At 42.9% G+C, this 19705-nt stretch overlaps 2 protein-coding genes and 1 long non-coding RNA gene across 3 annotated transcripts; 2 read left to right on the plus strand and 1 right to left on the minus strand.

The window, feature by feature from the left end:
* The first annotated feature begins 1357 nt into the window (after positions 1-1357).
* On the plus strand, positions 1358-5059 carry LOC114775564 (uncharacterized). Its single transcript, XM_028966562.1, has 7 exons — positions 1358-1455; positions 1821-1929; positions 2437-2640; positions 3136-3481; positions 3577-3752; positions 4244-4601; positions 5023-5059. Exons 2-7 carry the CDS (start codon positions 1866-1868, stop codon positions 5057-5059), a joined length of 1185 nt encoding a protein of 394 aa, XP_028822395.1. The 5' UTR covers positions 1358-1455; positions 1821-1865.
* Positions 5060-8652: 3593 nt separating this feature from the next.
* LOC114775565 (transcription factor IIIB 90 kDa subunit-like) lies at positions 8653-14293 on the minus strand. The gene is made up of 5 exons (XM_028966564.1): positions 14076-14293; positions 12976-13189; positions 11675-11755; positions 9229-9892; positions 8653-9125 (listed from the first exon to the last, which is right to left on the minus strand). The coding sequence occupies exons 2-4, from the start codon at positions 13151-13153 to the stop codon at positions 9651-9653; spliced, it is 501 nt and encodes a 166-aa protein (XP_028822397.1). The 5' UTR covers positions 13154-13189; positions 14076-14293; the 3' UTR covers positions 8653-9125; positions 9229-9650.
* Positions 14294-17434: 3141 nt separating this feature from the next.
* Positions 17435-19476, plus strand: LOC114775570 (uncharacterized). The gene is made up of 2 exons (XR_003745068.1): positions 17435-17571; positions 19083-19476. It is a non-coding gene; the product is annotated as an uncharacterized LOC114775570 (long non-coding RNA).
* Positions 19477-19705: the final 229 nt, after the last annotated feature.

A 19705-nucleotide genomic window follows, 5' to 3' on the forward strand; every position in this document is an offset into this window, starting at 1 on the left:
TCCTTGAGTTGAAAATTCTCAGTGGTTTGGAAAAAACATTGTAGTTCGTTCATGCTGTCAAGGCCGAGCCAGGGGGCGCGTTCACTTGCATGAGGCTGGAGCTGGAAGCAGACTGTGGGGCGAATATACGTGCACGCAGAGCATCATGAAAACAGGGCAGGCGCAGAGCTGATCTGGAACAACTTCTGTTTGCCATGTTGATGCTCATGCAGCACGGCAGGTATGTGGAAGGTGTTCAGTAGCAGGCGGCGCCACGCACCGGAAACAGCAAGCATCTGGTTACCATGGTGATATGCACGCTGCAGCAAGGAGCCGGGCTGTAGATGGGGTTAAGGAGACTAGTTGTGGGGGTTCCTGTGTGCGCCCCCTACCGACAGTATTATGTGCCACAGCTACAAATAGAAAAAAGAGGCATAAGATTTTTTTGTTTAGTTTTATTTATTTTTCCAGAGGCATTCATCCTCCATTCATATTTAATATTACTCAAGCAATAAATAAACACAAAACAATGTGGATGTCTTATTTCATAACATAAAAAACAGCCCATCATTTATATATGTGCAATTATGACTGGAACGTCAAAGGTTAATATCCATAAACCAGCAAGGTGTCACTGCGCTCAGCTCACATTAGATGTTCAGGTGACCCTCTTGCAAGGGAAGGGGGTCACATTTTGCGACAGCAGCCATCATATATTGTGACCCCACAGAAAATAAGAACGAAACAGAAACTGGGGGACCAAAACATATTCAGATGTCATACTTGTAGAAATAAAAATCATGACTAACTGGAGTGTTCTGCTCCTGCTGCAGGTAGGGTGACAGTTTCTGACAGCAGCCATTGTATCTCGTGACCCCACAAAATCTACAAATCAGAGACTGAAGTCTCAGAAAAATTCTGAGAAATTAAAATTTCACATATTTCTCAAAATATGAGTACATTCTGAGCACAAAACAATAGTATAAACAATGCATTATAAAAGGTCCTCGGACAACACTATGAAAATGAAATTAACATGATAAAATGCGCAACGCGAATGCTGGCGCCATTTTACATTTACAGCATTTATCAGACGCCCTGATCCAGAGGAACTTACAACCAGTAGTTAGAGGGACAGTCCTCCTGGAGACACTAAGTGGGATTTGAACCTGGCTCTTCTGGTTTGTAGGCGAGCGTGTTTCCCACTTGGCTTCTACCACACACGCCACGAAAAGGTGAAGAGAGGAGCGTCACGTAAAAAGCGCATAATGACACAGCGCCACTAGAGTCACACGTCACGGTGTTACACAGCACTTCTTGTCGCGGGGTTCAGCGCGACAAGTGGGCGTGGTTAACGCTGTCACTTCAGACGCGCAAACAGGAGAAAACAGCGGCTTTCAGAGAGCAGCACAATGCAGAAATAAGTGAAGAGGGAGAATAAAAAGGTTTAGGAAACACTTAGAGGGGCATGAGCAGGTAAAATAGTTCCATCGGTGAGCTCCCCTGTACAGACGGTAGAGATTGAGGTGGCCTCACATTTTCCTGATCAAAATAAATGGCATTATTGAAAATAAATATATTAATACATATATTAAGGAAACACTGCGTGCACGAGTCGAAATAGCTTCTACCCTGTCTAGCAATTACTGGCCGTCCGAGTTGTTCTCACAGTAGGAAAACTGGACTTAACAACAAGTTTATTTATTACTAGTATTTAGTATTTAACTGCATGTACTACTGCTTATTTGTCATTTAATGCAGCTTCATCAAATTACCAACATAAAATCCTTATTTACTTTATTTAAGTCGCATTTTATGAACGCCTCCGTGTTTAATTTTAGAATCGCGCGGCGCCGCACGTCGCGTCGGACGAGAACGTCGTTGTCATGGAAACGGAGTTTGTTGATCCTCAGAGCTGTAAAGCGACCGAGAGGAGCGACATCGTTTTTGGTGAGTAAAGAGTAAAATGATGTTTTTGCGTTGACCAGCTGGTTTGTGGCCTCTAACCCTTCAGCGCGGGACCGGCGCCATGTTTTACTAATTAAAATAGTCTCCGTTTATCCAGCCGACATCGGTTTAGCTGCGATTTCCACAGCGAATAGGCTTATACTCGCAGCAACAGACTCTCAGTCGACTATTCGCGCAGATATTCTCATTTATTTATGTATTTCTGCGAATTCGCGGTTCATTTGCATATTTGGCTGCTTCGCCGTCATAATTTTGAAAAACGGGGAAAGCTACTTGGTGTATTGAGTGAGTAACAGAATAAATAAAATAATTTTGTTGTCTGGTTATGTGGCTGTCGTTTGCTGTGTTTGCCCGTGTACTTTTACTGCTCAGGAAGATGAATTCAGTGTTTCTAGATCTCACTACAAATCACGTGGTGACTAAAGAACTTTAAAAAAGCGTCGCACTCCGGTCAGTGACGTCATCGTGTTTGTGTTTTAATTTAAACAGAAATAGAAGCTGAGCAAAGTGAGCAGATTGAGATTTCCCAGATTGAGAGATTCATCAGGATGGAGACCGTGAGAGAGCAGCGAGGAGGACCAGGACATCCAGGATCCGACAGCAGCGGGAAGACGACGGTTGGTCCAGGCCCAGTTCAGCGGTGTGCGGCTGCATATCTACTGGGTTCTCGGGCCTGTGCTAAACCGACTGAGGGTAAAATTTTGCATGTTTTTTCTGGTGTTTTCTTGAACAAATTAATGATAAAACCACCTATCCCTTAATTTACAGTTGAGTTTTGTGAAAGTGAGGTGATTGTCATTGTGATACACTGCAGCACCACACATGGTGACACAACGAAATGTGTCCTCTGCTTTTATCCATCACCCTTAGTGAACACGGGTTTGCTTCTTTACCCGCTAGGCCACCACTGCCTCAGGCATAATTAATTCGGCAGAGGGCACAAGAGGAAAAGTTAAAATAGAAATGTATGCATGTTTTGTGATCTGCACATGACTGAGGAAGACATTTTATACTATACATCCCAATTTGAATCATAATTAATGTGAAGATTTATGAATCTGCACAGTTTTAAAGTTAACGACTATTTTAAGAAGCAAATATTTCCCAGTTATCTTGTTAACTAAGTCTTACATGTTACTGTTGTAGTCTTTACACTTGTGGTAAATCTTGTTATTGTCTCTGTTAAAGGTTTGGCTATTCTAATTGAGCCAATGCCCCTACCATCAAAAGGGCAGAAGAAGGTGCAGAAATATCCTGCAGCCAGAAAGCCCCAGCGACACTTCAAGGCTGGTCCATCACGGGTCAACGTGCTGACAAAGCTGCCCCTGACGGGTACCACAGCCAAGTCACCTGTCCCCTACACTGTACCCAAGAGGACCAGACCAGACACCTTGTCCAGGAGGAACCAGACAAGCTGTCCATACGGAAGACCCCAGCCTGGAACGTCCACTGTGCTGCCTCTGCCTGTCACCGCTGTGACCAGTTCATCAGAGGCAGGCATGAAGGTCCCCAGGATGCAGCTGCCCCAGGACAAGTTAGTCCATCTCTTCAGCACTCAGGAAAAGCCAAATCCACTGAGTGCCGTGTGCCATCTTGGAGGAAACCACATTCTTGTCTCATGTTGTCCAGCTCGACATCAGAGCGAGAATCAATGAAGAGAAAGGAGACCATGAGAGAGCAGCAAGGAGGACCAGGACATCCAGGATCTGACAGCAGCAGGAAGACGACGGCCGGTCCAGGCCCAGTTCAACGGTGCGCGGCTGCGTATCTACTGGGTTCTCGGGCCTGTGCTAAACCGACTGAGGGTAAAACTTTGAATGTTTTTTTCTGGTGTTTTCTTGAACAAATTAATGATAAAAACCACCTATCCCTTAATTTACAGTTGAGTTTTGTGAAAGTGAGGCGATTGTCATTGTGATACACTGCAGCACCGCACATGGTGACACAACAAAATGTGTCCTCTGCTTTTATCCATCACCCTTAGTGAACACGGGTTTGCTTCTTTACCCGCTAGGCCACCACTGCCTCAGGCATAATTAATTCGGCAGAGGGCACAAGAGGAAAAGAAAATAGAAATCTATGCATGTTTTGTGATCTGCACATGACTGAGGGAGACATTTTATACTTTATATCCCAACATGAATCATAATTAGTGTGAAGATTTCAGAATCTGCATAGTTTTAAAGTTAATGACCATTTCAACAAGCAAATAATTCCCAGTTATCTTGTTAAATAAGTTGTACGTGTTACTGTTGTAGTCTTTACACTCATGGTAAATCTTGTTATTCTTTTGAAGGTTTAGCCATTCTAATTGAGCCAATGCCCCAACCGTCAAAAAGGCAGAAGAAGGTGCAGCAATATCCTGCAGCCAGGAAGCCCCAGCGACACCCCAAGGCCGGTCCATCACAGGTCAAAACGCTGACCAAGCTGCCCCTGACAGGTACTGTAGCCAAGCCGCCTGTCCCCTACACTGTAGCCAAGAGGACCAGACCAGACACCTTGGCCGGGAGGAACCAGATGAGCTGTCCATACGGAAGACCCCAGCCTGGAACGTCCACTGTGCTGCCTCTGCCTGTCACCGCTGTGAGCAGTTTACCAGAGGCAGGCATGAAGGCCCCCAGGATGCAGCCAGACCCGACCACCCCCTGGACCCAGCTGCCCCGGGACAAGTTGGTCCGTCTCTTCAGCACTCAGGAAAAGCCGAATCCACCGAGTGCTGTGTGCCTTCCATCTTGGAAGAAGCCGCATTCTCGCCTCATGACGTCCACCACAACATCAGAGCGAGAAGCAATGAAGAGAGAGGCTCAGCGGCAGCGAGAGGAGGCGGCCAGGATCACCCGTAATGGGGTAGACTGCAGCGTACTGGCTGACCGCTGGCACTACCCGTACATCTGGCCTAATTAATGGTAAGTAAGTGAGAGGTAAGTGAAGTAATATGTAATAAGTTAGGTAGTAATACTTATTTAGTAATATGTAGTAAGTTAGGTTATACTATTTAGTTATATGTAGTAAATTGGGTAATTAGTCTAGACAGGACTTGTAATTGATATGATGTCTGTGTGTTTACGTGTGTAGTTCTAGTGACACGGTAGTACAGTGCTTGGAGATATGAGCCACCCGTAGGCCATATATCAGGAAAAGTTGAACATACACTACCTTTCCTCACACATCTACACACAAACCTCATACATACACCATATATTCCTCACACATCTACACACAAACCTCGCACATACAACACGTTTACTTGATATATGGCCTAGGGGGTGTCTCATATGGAGCTGCTGCCTTATAGAAAGAAGCTGGGTTCTAGTCCTGGCCCAGGTTCTTTCTGTGTGGAGTTTGCATGCGCTGCCCGTGTTCACGTGGGTTTTTCTCCGGGTACTCCGGTTTCCCACAATCAAAACATTATTTCAGACATTTTTCTACTATCTAGTAATTATTTTTTTATTATTTCAAATTTGTGACTTGTAATAACTGTAATTTGGCAGTTAAATTTAGTCAAACTACTGGTTGTTCTGTGAACCAGTATGAATTGGCAAACCAAATACAAATCCCTGGTGGTGTATTGGTAACACATTCACCTTCATGGTGGAAATACCAGGTTCGAACCCTGGCCAGGGTGAAATTAATGGTTTGCCCCTCAACATTGTTGTTTTTCATTTTTATCTATCTGTTGGTAGTAAGTGGATTTTTGGTTCACAGGCGAGTGTTTTACCCACTAGGCTACTTACCTACTAATTACAAGTCTGGTTGTAGTTGGCGTATCTTCTAAGCTATTTTTGAGCACCTGGTTTATTTTTAAGCCTCAGCTTTTTTTTGCAGAATGAAAAATGTTTCATTCGAAATATTTTTTTTTCTTTCATGTTCTTTATGTTTGTCTCTTTTCTGTTATTTTTCTCTATTTTTGTTTAATTTTAGTTTTGCCCTGAAAAGACTCAATCATCCTCCTTTGTCTGTTGCAGAACAAACATGGGATTCTACCTTATCCTACCTCACAGCCCTTATTACACCTCGCACTGCATCTCGTATACTCCGAGCCTCCAGTACTGCTCGCATGGTCGCTCCATCGCTAAAGGTAAAAAGAAGCTCAAGACCTTCCTCTTTAGAGAATATTTAGTAACTTGTAATGTTCTTATGTACAGAATCTACAACAAGAGTAAATAAAAATATTGTATTCATAGTTGAGGGTCCTAATGAACTAGAACTGATCACTTCATCGATGGTAACTTGAAAGCACGTTGTTAGTCGCTCTGGATAAGGGCGTCTGCCAAATGCCTTAAACGTAAATGTAAATGTGCTAAGACATGGCTTCCGTGTGGCCACTCTACCATACAGGCCTGCTGTGGATTGCTGCAGAGATGGTTGTACAAGAAGGTTCTCCTCTGTCCACAGAGGACCTCTGACAGAGTGACCTTTGGGCTTTTGGTCATGTCCTTGACTAAGGACCTTCTTCCCTGATTGCTCAGTTTAGGTGGCGGGCCAGCTCTAGGTAGACATCTGGTGGTTTGAAATGTATCCACTTATGGATGATGGAGGCCACTGTGCTCATTGGGACCATCAAAGCAGAGCCATTTTTCTGCAACGTTCCCCAGATTTGTGCGTTGAGACAATTCCTATGACTTCATGCATTGTTTTGTTCTCTGGTAGGAACTTTCAACTGGGACCTTATATAGACAGGTGTGTGCCTTTAAAATCATGTCCAATCAAGAGATTTCTCCTCAGGTGGACTCCAACTAAGCTCAGGTGCCTCCAGGGGGCATCGGTGCTCAATTTTGAGCTTCATGGTAAAGGCTGTGAATACTTGTGCTTTCTCATTTTTTTTCTTTTTAATAAATTTGCTTAAACTTTAAGTAAACTTTTTTCATGTTGTCATTAGGGTGTGTTGAGTGTGTAGAAATGTGAGAGGGAAAAATTATTTAATACATTTTGGAATAAGTTTGCAACATAACAAAATGTGGAAAAGTGAAGACTTTCCAGATGCAAGTATTTGCTTTTTTACTGTGTATTCCATACATTACATTGAAAATTGAAGTGATTGTTATTGTGAAACACTGCAGCACAGCACACGGTGACACAACAAAATGTGTTCTCTGCTTTTAACCATCACCCTTGGTGAGCAGTGGGCAGCCATGACTGTGGAGTGGTGGTAGTAGCCTAGTGGGTAACACACTCGCCTATGAACCAGAAGACCCAGGTTCAAATCCCACTTACCATTGTGTCCCTGAGCAAGACACTTAACCCTAAGTTGCTCCACGGGGGGACTGTCCCTATAACTACTGATTGTAAGTCACTCTGGATAAGGGCGTCTAATAAATGCTGTAAATGTAAATGACAGGCGCCCGGAGAGCAGTGTGTGGGGATGGTGCTTTGCTCAATGGCACCTTGGCTGTTCGCCATTCAAACTGGCAACCTTCTGATTATGGGGCCACTTCCTTACCTGCTAGGACACCAAGGACTTTCTGAAGGGGTTGACTTTACTCAACAGACTTTACCAAATATAAAGGTGAATGGAGACCAGTATATTTATGTCAGTGTGAGTAAGACCTGGACAGACGCAGAGACATATTGCAGAAGTACCTACACTGATCTCGTCAGCATAAGTTCTGCTGAGAATGCTAGGGACAGCGCATTAAGACAAAATTTCTTCATGTGGATTGTATCAGACCTGTATGGTAGTCGCTGAATGAGGCCGCACTACAGTGCTGAGCGTCACCTGCTTTATCTGGTTCTCCAGTTGGTGAAGGAGGAGTCGCTCGGGTCAAACCAAGTCTTCACTCTGTAGGGGCCTACCCATGCATCTGTTCGACTCTCATTCGCACTCAAATTTCTTATTCTGGTGAGATCAGTGTGATTATTTCTTCAAATTATTAATTTTTTATATATGATTGTGGCCATTGTGGTTGCATGGTGCTGCTGAGGTTAGCAATGTAGCCTCACACCTCCAAGGTTGTGTGTTCAAATCCCAGCTCAGACCTTGTGTGGGCGGAGCGTGGATTTCCTCTGTGTTCTCTGGTTTCCTCCATCCATCCAAAAGCATGAGAGAATGAGGACTAAGCGGTTACGAATAATGAGTATGAGTCAATGAGAATTATCATTAAAACTCTTACATGCTGGAAGTAGACAATCTAGCCCTTTGGTGTTACATTAACTACTCTTTCACTGTATCCTGGCACTGGCATCTTGAAAAACATCCATTGCTGGAAACTAGTGGCTATTCAGTACATTGAGGTTGTCTGTTTTATTGCCACGTAGAATTGCTGCACTCAGCCCTCCCAACCAACTGAATCAACCTCATATCTTAACACGCTCAGGAACAGGGTCAACCTGGACACATCACATTTACATTTACGGCATTTGGCAGACGCCCTTATCCAGAGCGACTTACAACGTGCTTTCAAGTTACCATCGATGAGGAGATCAATTCCGGTTCACTAGGACCCCCAACTATGAATACAATCTTTTTATTCACTCTGTTGTAGATTCTGTACACATCAGTCCACTTGACCTTCATCCATCACGTCCACACAGATGTTTAGTTCTTGTTGCATAGTGTGTGGAGATCCTTTAACTATCACTATGAAACACAGCTCTTCAACATTTTATGTGATTTTACCTCTCCAAACAATGGTAATGTCAGACCCTGAGTGATAAAAACATGGATTAAGTGGTTATTGAAAAGGAGTTTCCCAAGTTACTCATACATTCCGGTCATAAAAACATGATTTATTTTGTTGTTTAGAGGAATTATGAACATAGAATCATTCCCATGAGAATATAAACACAATGCAATATTATAACTTGTTGTTTACATTTATTTTACAGCATTGATCAGATGCCCTTATCCAGAGCGACTTACAATCAGTAGTTACAGGGACAGTCTCCCTGGAGCAATTTAGGGTTAAGTGTCTTGCTCAGGGACACAATGGTAGTAAGTGGGATTGAACCTGGTTCTTCTGGTTCATAGGCGAGTGTGTTACCCACTAGGCTACTACCACCCTGGTAGTAGTTTACAACAACCAACACAATGTTGCACTTGATAAAAACTTGTGTTATGATGTGCTGAGCTCCCCACATCCCAATACTCAGACAGAAATCTAGTTCTGTGTTCTTTGTACATTTTTTAGCTGCAGTTTAATGTTGCCGGGCAGTCCATGTTTAACAAACTCTTCATAAAGCTGAAAAGACCAATAAAAAATATATATTGTTATGTTAACACCACAGAATGCTGTTGAAAGTTGCTTTCTATGGGTATGAAAATTGGTCTTTGTATGCTCTTACCTGATTTACGACAGTTTGTTCAATTTCAGACCATGTTAGGTCTGTGCTGGAGGTGAATTTTACTTGCAGCCCAACATACATTACAGAATCTACAGAAGGAAACATTCGACATAAATGAGAGGAGACACACAACACACATCCATTATATCCATTGTAAAAAATAAATAAATGAATTATCATAGCAGATGAACGGCAGGCTGCTGCCGCAGTTTTCTTCAGCCCATTGGCCAGAGTTCGTGAAAGACGCAGCAGTACAGCCTGCGTTGTCCGGCTGTCCGCTTTCCCAGTTGGTGAAGGTGGAGTTGCTCTGGTCCGACCAAGTCCATTGGGGACAATGACAGCTGTCCGCCAGTCTAGTTATACACACCGACCATTCATCAGATATGCACATTTACATTCACGGTGTACATTTTCTTCCTCCATCAAAAAGACTTGTGCAGCAAGTAAAAGCTTGCCCTGGAGCCGTAATAAATCCATTCGGAAAGGATACGTGGGGTCCCCTCCGTTCGACACACCATGTAGAGGCAGGCGGCGATGACGTGTGCCGACTTGCGGCCAAAAGTCAGACGTTTGGACAGCGCCATCTTGTAGAAGTTTAAGGCCGTGTCCAAGCAGTGCTGGTTCATCTGCAGCTGCCGGCCCAGTTGGTTTATTTGTCGTCTTGCTGGACAGACAGACACAAAACACACATACACAATCAACATTATTCATCCTACCATTCTATTGGCGTGATGAAACTAAACGTTGTGCGTGGGCACGTACCAGAACTCCACAGTAATCAAGTAACCCCGTTCATATTTTCTCACATTTCCTCAACCAAGTTCACATTTAATGTGGGAAGGGAGGGGAAGAAACAGGCCACATCAGACAGCCGTTTATCCCAACAACTAATACACAAGGTCTGAGTGAGTGCGTGAGTGTGTGTGTGTGCGTGCGTGCGTGTGTGTGTGTGTGTGTGTGTGTGCATTTGAAGACGCATCTTAGGGTATTTGCAGATGGGAAAATCTCTCAAAACCGCTTTCTAATTTGATGACCTCAGACAGAATGAATCTCCACACAGACAGTCTTCAGTCATGTTAACTACACACACACACACTGCAACACAGTAAGAATCGCAATGTGTCGCCACAAAGAGACCCCCTTACCAAACCACGCGACGGCCACTCCTTGAACACGTCATTAAAAGAAAAGTTCTCTTCCAATCTGTCGCGAGAGTTATACATCAGCACAACAACAAAACACACTACCGTCGTGCGACGGACCCCTGCGGCTTTTTCTGGCTGGGCTGGTACAAACGAACTGTTCAAAGGAATAACATTTCCAAACATTTAACCAAGAGGGCCACATCTGACAGACGGTACGAGGGCCACACGCAGAGAGCAGCAGTGCCGAGGCAAGATTAGGATGTGCGCGTCGTCGCTGATCTGACCGGAGAGTCTGAGATTTAAGGTATGGCACCAGAGGACATCCTAATAGGCACAGGAAGTGATGTCATTCCTCCAGGGGTGACCCATCTGAAAGATCTGGGGAAAGAACGCAGATAACTGAACATCATGTGACTACAGGATGCACGTCCCTGGGAACTGTGGATTTTAGGATCACTTCAGCCCATAATTAAAGGGCTCTGCTAACAGAGGCTGTTACTGGAGACCAGTCAGTCACTTACCAACAGCTGCTAAACAAATCACTGTTTTAATTGAAATTTCAGGCAGGCAGTAAAAACAGATTTAGTGGAGAATTGGTCGGTTTGAGAATTCTCTAGCTGTAGGTACAAAAGAAGCCACTTTTGGAACTCTGCGCTCATCTTGTACAGAATCTGTGGTATTTTAAAAGAACCAACGCAGTTATTAGGGTTGAGTCTGCAGAATTTATGATAATATCATGACATACAATGTGAGCAGCTTGTGTGTATGTCATGTCCTGCAGTCTAAAAATCCACCCTTAATTTGACGTCCCATCTCACATCAGTGCCACGGACAGACATATTAATCAGTCTTTTCATCCAAGTCTTTGTACAGTACAGCCAATAAGCTCAGGCTGAATCTACGGTAAGAGAAATAGGTTCCTGGTACCTGTGAACCAGCTGACCCACGTACTTAACCCACCACTGACCCAGGGGACTCACCTGTAATTAGTGAATGTGGATGAGGGGACATAAATAAATTCAGTACGAATGACACCAAACTAATCATTAGCAAGCAATCGGCCAGGTGCTATTTATGGTGTAGGTTATTTTTATTTATGGCATAAGCTATTGATGATGCTGTAGAGGTATATGAAAATGAATACCAAAACCACCCTCACATACATCAGATAATCATTCTGCAGCTATGTATACCTGGAAGAGGAAATAAAGCCAAAAAGATGTTTTTTTTTTTTTTTTTTTTTAAGTACTCTCATCTTCAAATCAATCATTCTACTTGCAACGGGTGTGCGATGAGCTCACCATTTTGCACAGTCTGGGCTCGGGACTCCTTGCCTGTCCCCGCAAAGAAAGCAGAACCCATGGAAGGGGCATTTCCTGCAGCTGAAACGAGAACCAGGCCAAAATGTAACAGCCAAGAAAAACAAAGAAAACGTTACAGACATTTACATGCAACAGTGTTGATCAGATAAACACAGTGACAAAATACTGAAATATTTTTGAAAGGGAATATTAAACGCTTCAGGCATTGGTACTAAAGGGGGCATTACAAATGATAGAGCACCGCCCTCTGCTGGGGAACAAACACCTCTACAGCTCAACCTGTTCCCATGACCAATCGCAACCATGGAAATGGCAGAAAATCGTTGAGAAAAAAAAAAAAGAAAAAACAAATGAGTGTCGTTTTTATGTGTGTATAATAAAAATAATACATCACAACCTTGCATCAGATTAAACACTGAACTGGACTTTTTGCCCCATCGCCAGCCCACTAGGGGTTTGATTCTCACTTTCGGTGTGAGAGTTCAAAGGTTGTTGTTGCGTCAATGTTTTATGGGGCAGTGGTGGCCTAGCACATCAGAGGTTTGTAGGTTCAAATCCCTGAAACGCAATGGTGCCAATGAGGTGACACTGAGCAAAGCACCGTCCCCACACACTGCTCCCCAGACACCTTTCATGGCTTCTGGGTTGTATGCACCATGTGCTGTGTTTCACAAAAATGATCACTTCACTTTCAAATTGGGGAAGTGGTGGGCATAATCATTTTTATTTTTACATTTAGAAGATGAAAAACCTATATATAATTACTTTCACTACATCCTAAAGTAAAATTTTTAAAACGGAAAATTTATGCACACAGTGTCATCTTATGAAAAATATTCAGTTTTTCAATGATTAATACTATCAATAAAAAATGAAAAAAGGTTTTATTGCCTTACAGCAATTCAAAAACCTGTATTGAGAACAGCTAGACCCGCAGTAAGTGTACTGACAGGATCTAGTAAAAGTAATTTAATAAACCACACTAGTGATCTGATACGGAGGGATAATAAATTGTGGGTTGGGTTAAATTAGCTTTCCTTCTCCTGCCTGCGAGCCACCAGTAAGAATTTAGGGAGATCTCGCCATCTACTCCCAACATGTATCCTCTGAATCAGATTATTAATCAGATATCTAAGAAAGAACACAGGATGTTTAAGTATGTTGCCATTAAAAGACACATTATGTGCAGTGAGAAATACAAATAAAAATGTCAATTTCCACCATGGCCTAGGTTTCCAATGAGCGGGTGTGAGTAAATAATTAAGTAAGTGTGCTCTCACAATCTCCAGCCACAAACTGGCCCACAGCCGATAGTTTCCCACTGGAGCTCTCCGAAAAAGTGACCTCGGAGACGATGATGTTGTCCTCCAGGACCGATCCACAGCCCATGCAGACTGCATCTCCCCTGGACTGGTCAACATCAATGTCGGTCCCACCGCAGGTCTTGCAGACCCTCATGATGGCTGCAAGGCCAGAGGGTCAAAGGGGACAACTCTGAAAAGACAAAGGGAAAACGAATCTGGATTATCCACTGCAACTGCAGATACACACACACACCACTATGAATCTGGTAATATCTGTACACCCTAAAACCTCACAAATAAAGTGTCTATTATTAAATATCAGCACCAAAAACAAGCCCAACATTTCTCCTGATCATAACTAACTTAGTGTTCTGATATTATATTAAGATGAAACTGAAAGTGATTGTCATTGTGAAACACTGCAGCACAGAACAGCACGGTGACACAACAAAATGAGTCCTCTGCTTTTAACCATCACCCGGGTGAGCAGTGAGCAGCCATGACAGGCAGAAGTGTGTGGGGACGGTACTTTGCTAGGTGGCACCTTGGCTGTTCAGGATTCGAACCCACAACCTTGTGATTACAGGGCCGCTTCTTTACCCGCTAGGCCACCCGTGCTAAAAACATGCATATGATCAAAGTCTGGACACACACATTTACGGTAGCAATAACATATATGCATCTTTTTAATACACGAAAACATGACAAATCAGAAGGTCCCTCCACCCCCCCCCAAAAAACACACATGCGCAGTGCTCACGTGACCCACACGAAGGCGTGGGGTCTTACATCCGATCAGCCTGTTTTAATGATCGATATTACAACAGGCACCTCTTATTAACGTGGCTGTTCCTGTCACTGCGTGTCGCGCACATGACGCAACAGGGGACCAACACGCTCGCGGGTACACGTGGCAGGGCGCCCCGGGTCCACGAGGTTATGTGCCGGGATATTTCTTCCTGAACAGGACCGCACCCCGCAGGCGAACAATCCGAACACCGGCGCGGTTACGTTCCGATCTTCTGCTAATCCGCGCACATGAACGACACGACAGTTACTGAAAACGGAGCTGCTACCTGGATGGTAGATTTCCCAAAACCGCGCGCGGCTCGCTCGTGGTCAGATTTCCAGTCGATTTGGGAAAACTCTTCTTTATCTGGTGCTGTTTTGTGACGTCAAGGCACAGACAAACTCATTTGATTGGCAGAGATGACATTTACAACCCCGAGTCGTTTATATGACACACGCCGGCAAGCGACCGCACCAATAACACATGAAGCCAGCTGCGCACGTGTCGTCTTCTCAGGTCAGACGAAACCAAAATGGACTGCGTGGGGGGGTCTCTTTTTTTTACATACCAATAAGTCATATTTACTTAGAATGACGTGTTTGCATGGCCCGTTTTAAAAGTATAGTTGTATAATGTGTCGATGTAGAGGGAACATGTAAGCAGTTGGAATTTAGTTTACTTATTGGTTATATGCTATGGTACGGTCCTCTGCTTATGATTGCAGAGAACTTTTGAGCGTGCTGACGTCTTTCATTACATGCAAGTGTGTGCAGCGGTAGAACTCTGTCGGCGTTCCTCCTTCCTGTAACCTTGCCTGTATAATACCTGTTGTGTCATATGAGTCCGTGTGTGACCTGTAAGTCTCTCTTTACGTGTTCCACTGCGATGATAATATCAGAGATATGTAAACGGCGGATTTAATGGCAGAGAAAGGCCCCAGTCCACGAAGATCTTCCAGGCAACATTACCAACCTGTTTACCTGCAGGATTCAAACACGGAACCGGAGACTCGCGTGTCTGTTCGGGCGCTGGAGAAACAGACGGCGCTCGACCGACCACAGCGCCCCATGTGCGCCACCCTGTGGCCGGAGCGTGTATTGCAATTCCTCAGGACCAGCCTGCAGAAAGACCACATCCTGCGGGCCTACCTGCTCCTGCAGCTGGCGACCCGTACACCAACAATACGTTTGTATCGGATATGACTCAATTAAAACTACTTCTTAATTTAGGAGGTACTGCCCGGGCATTAGAGGACACAATGGAACACTATGAACAGAGATCCATGTATTCTGATTGATCTCATCCGGGTGAACAGACTTCTTTACTTCAGCATGAGACCGCAATAGAATAAATAGGGTTTAAAAGTTTTGGGCCACTGTTTAGGGTAAAATAGGATGTGTAGAAATAATATCAAATGTTACCTGCCTGGCCCAACACTGTTTTCACTGTAGAATTTGCCTTGGAACTTTCCCATATGCATATCCTTGCCCAGGTGACCAGTTTCTCAAGGCCTTGCAAGATTTCCCTCTCGCCCTGGTTCCGATGTTATATAGTAAGGTCATCCATAAACAGTTGTCAAAATGTTTAAACCCTATTTCCTATTTATATTACATGGAATTGTACATATTAATAAACTGTTGTACATATTAATTGTGTACATATTAATGTGCATTAGAGCAAAGTTCCCATGTGAATTCTACAGTGAAAATAGTGTTCTACATGTTCTCCTTTACCCTAAATAAATTAGATTTCAGTGGCTCAAAGCTTTTAAACCCTTTTTATATTGTATGGAAATGTCCATGTTTATCATAAATAAATTTGTTCTTATGAGCAAGTGTGTCTCATCTGTTTAGAAACCGTGGAACTTATTAAAAGTGCCAATTTGAAAAACCATTATGAGACATAATGGAAGCATACCCACTCAAATCTGAAGTGAGATCACCAAAAATAAGCAGTCTCAGAATCCAATACGCCCAATCCACCAGGATCCTGAGTCACACATTCACTGCCCAACAATGTGCTCATGAGTGTTCAACACAAAAAGCCATTTACTGATGGAGAGGTTGTCAAAGAGTGCATGAGTGCAGTAGCTGAAACGTTACTTGATGGGAAACCAGAGCAGATAATAAATAAATAATAAAGCAGATACCGTTGTTAGCATCTTCTGCCACAAAGAAAGGGGAAACACTGTCTCAGGATGTGCTAAACCAGCTAGATGAAGCCATGGCACCATTTGAAGGTTTATCTGTGGATGAGTCCACTGACTTGTGTGATGATGCTCAGCTGTTAGTCTGCTGGGTATTTCAACACAGACCACAAAGACTTCTGTGAAGATCTTTTAGGGCTCACCTCACTTCAGACCAGAAGACATCTACCTGGCTGTTAAGGAGCTGTTAACAAAGAGAGGACTAGTGCAAAAAAAAAGTGATTTTAATAACTGCAGATGGAGCCCCTGCTATGATAGGGAGAGAGAAATGAGCTGTAGCGAGACTGGAAGAAGACAATTCTGAACTGGCATCTTACCATTGCATCATTTATCAATCATGCTGAGGTGATGAATACAATGATGAAAATGATCAGTTTTCTTTGGGCATCTTCTTCCTACCAGTATCACATCGAGAATTCCTCAGAGAAGTCGATGATGATGATCTGCACAATAATGTGAGATGGCTCAGCAAAGGCAGGGTGTCAGCTTTCTCGACATTGAAAATAATTAAAACTAAATATTGTTCCAAGCTCATGAACGAGCACCTCCACATGTGTATGAGAATGGCCCATTCAAGTCCAGGTTTAAAATCCTGGCAGGACAAGCTAGAGCTCGATTCTCTCACTGACAAAAAAGCAGGGGGGTTGAATAAAAAAGAGGAAGGTTTATTTTCTATAAAAGTGGTTAAGACACTTTTATTTACATCATTTATCAGACGCCCTTATACAGAGCAATTTACAATCAGTAGTTACAGGGACAGTCGCCCTAAGTGTCTTGCACAGGGACACAACGGTATTAAGTGGGATTTGAACCTGGTTCAACCCCTGGTTCTATCCAATCTCTGGTTCATAGGCAAGTGTGTTCCCACTAGGCTACTACCACCCTGAGTCTGCTGAGTCAAAATGTGACACAGAAAAAGTTCAGAACTTTGTTTAAAAATGCACAATTTTTACATTTTAGTTAGCCCTACTCTTATTTCGTAAACTATAAAACATACATATCAGCAGTCATACATGTTCAGTTCTGTGTATTGTGGCAATAAATATTGTCAATGTTTTTGAATTGTACTTAATTTGATTTGACAATTAGGTATTAATTACATCTAATGTTGATTAAATGAATAGGCGCTCAGAAACGAGCGCACGGCATTTTGGGATCTGTAGTTTAAGTGTAATCAGCGCTTCATATCGCCGAGCCTTGATAATAGATCTATATAAAGTAATCTCGCGTGATGTGACCCGCGGTCAGCGAGTTTGACACATGTACCTTAAGGGCTCATTTTAAAGTGCGCCTAATGAAATGTTTTTTTTCGGCTACTTGCAAAAAAGGATCAGAATGTGGGAGTTCGACCGTCGCTGCTATTACAAGGTTTACGACCAGGATCAATATCTCTCTACCAACGGGGCGTCTTTTTGGCGCTTTACGGCAGTTTACAGCAGAGTCGTGGCTCTGGCTCTGACTGCGGCCGAGACGTGAGGATGATGGCGGTAGTGTACGTGGCGTCCTAGACAGTTTTAACTCACCAAGTTCCATGTTTACCAAGCTGCGCGTCGTCACCCCGACTTTGCATCTCTGAGTGAGTGATGTTGTCCCCTTCATTAATATATCTTTATTCTTCATAGGTAGAATTTGGGGGAGTTATTGCATGTTGAAGGCAGTGAATGCTGTTACACGGTAAACATACAAACAAAGATACAAAAAAAGTTTTATGTGAATTACACCGTTTAAAATAATTCTAAATAGTTTGAGACCACTGCTCTATGGTAATGCAGCTTTGAGTTATTTAATTTGGAATGTTGGGGAAGTTAACTAGTTTAGTAATTCAGTACATTAGTTCTGTTGGTATTACATGATCTATGTTGGCAGTTGTAGTAACTGTTTATTATCTGCGTGTAGAACCATTCTGAATGTACATTTATACAGGGGGTCACAGATGGTCCCGTTTCCTTCCAGTGTTGCACAAACCACCAGACTTTGGAAAGGCATCAGTTTTTTAAAAAGGAAATTGGGAGATGCTTTCATCCTCGCTGTCTGATGAGCACGGAAAGTATAGAAAAATTACTGGGAGGATAATAAATAGTTATTGACAATTTTGAAATAACGATGTAGTCAAACCCTCATCTGCTGTGTGATGAAGGCCAATTTAATCGCTTCTTCTTTCAGTGCAGTACTAAGATTATTAAAAAGGGTTTTATAATAGTCAGTGAAGTGAAAAGCATTTGTTTTTTTGTCATTGTGATACACAGCATGCACAGCAAACATGCACACAATGAAATGTGTCCTCTGCATTAACCCCGTACCCTGTAGGTGATTATTCAATTAAAATAATTTATTGTTTTAATACTGTCCCGAGTGGAACGCTATGAACACAGATCCATTTATTCTGCCTAGTGGTTAAGGAAGCGGCCCCGTAATCAGAAGGTTACCGGTTCGAATCCCGAACCGCCTAGGTGCCACTGAAGTGCCACTGTGCAAAGGACTGTCCCCACACACTGCTCCCCGGGTGTCTGTCATGGCTGCCCACTGCTCACCAAGTGTGATGGTTAAAAGCAGAGATACATTTCATTGTGTAAACGTGTGCTGTGCTGCAGTGTTTTGGGGTAAGAAAGTCTGTAAGTCATAAGCCCTTCTGAATTCAGCACTTCAGTGTCATCAGAATTTCTTTGAACTGAAAAACAACCATACACTTCGTCTAATGAGTGCTTAGTTGAACCCGCTAAAAAATCTTACCTGCTTGAGCACATGTTGAATTATAGTTAAAAGTAGGGCAGTTGTCAGAGTGTAAATCCATCATACTCCATCATGGGCTAGTAAAATTCAGCTTCCAGATTTACAATCTAAAGTGGAATTAAGCAAAGTTAATTACTTTTATACATTAAAAAGCACATTCCTTCCTTTTGACAGATATACTGATGTGTTTCTGTGTTCACCAAAAAAATACCAGAATGTATCTCTACCCCGTCTCAAGTCAAAATTCACATATTTAAAAACATGCAGCAATCAAATTTGATGTGTAATATCAAGCTGTTTTTCTTCTGATGCCTTTGTTGCAATTTTACTTACTTTAACTTTATATTTTTGAAACAGATACCAGTGATAATGAAGATGAATCCTCTCAGACTCCAGGGAACACGTCACTCAGATGGCTCTCTACTGCATCCTGCATGGCTATACATCCCTCCACCAGATTGTGAAATTCAAAATGCCAGGAAGACAGTATGAACCAGTGGTGGGATTTCTCAACAATTACAGGAGATGAAGAGGAAACAAGGGCCCACGGCTCCCATTCCAAACCAAGATGTCCACATGACCAATACTTCACACTGGCCAATAATGTAATAATAAAAAAGGGAAAGTGCAGGGTTCCTAGATTCACAGGAATATTCAAAGTTATGTGCAAAAATGCAATGTACACTTTTTATTCCACAGCAGAGAATAACTGTTTTTGAAGTTTCACACAAAGTAAAATCTGTGCAAAACATATTATGCACCACAAGAATAGTCTTGTATCAAATGGAACTGTACATATGTTGTTTGTTCCCTTTTCACTTATTTGATGATTTTTATAAAAAATATTTACTGATTATACATAAAATTTGAACAGTACTCTCATGATCCTTGAGTTGAAAATTCTCAGTGGTTTGGAAAAAAACATTGTAGTTCGTTCATGCTGTCAAGGCCGAGCCAGGGGGCGCGTTCACTTGCATGAG

Source organism: Denticeps clupeoides, unplaced genomic scaffold (assembly GCF_900700375.1).
Source record: "Denticeps clupeoides unplaced genomic scaffold, fDenClu1.1, whole genome shotgun sequence".
Lineage (NCBI taxonomy): Eukaryota > Metazoa > Chordata > Actinopteri > Clupeiformes > Denticipitidae > Denticeps > Denticeps clupeoides.

Coding starts and splice junctions, on each gene's coding strand:
- LOC114775564 (XM_028966562.1), top strand. CDS start 1,866: ATGGAAACGGAGTTTGTTGATCCTCAGAGCTGTAAAGCGACCGAGAGG. Junction 1,930..2,436: donor GAGGAGCGACATCGTTTTTG/GTGAGTAAAGAG, acceptor TAATTTAAACAG/AAATAGAAGCTGAGCAAAGT. Junction 3,482..3,576: donor ATGCAGCTGCCCCAGGACAA/GTTAGTCCATCT, acceptor CATGTTGTCCAG/CTCGACATCAGAGCGAGAAT.
- LOC114775565 (XM_028966564.1), bottom strand. CDS start 13,153: ATGAGGGTCTGCAAGACCTGCGGTGGGACCGACATTGATGTTGACCAG. Junction 11,756..12,975: donor CCAGTTTGTGGCTGGAGATT/GTGAGAGCACAC, acceptor TTCTCGTTTCAG/CTGCAGGAAATGCCCCTTCC. Junction 9,893..11,674: donor AGCCCAGACTGTGCAAAATG/GTGAGCTCATCG, acceptor CTGTCTGTCCAG/CAAGACGACAAATAAACCAA.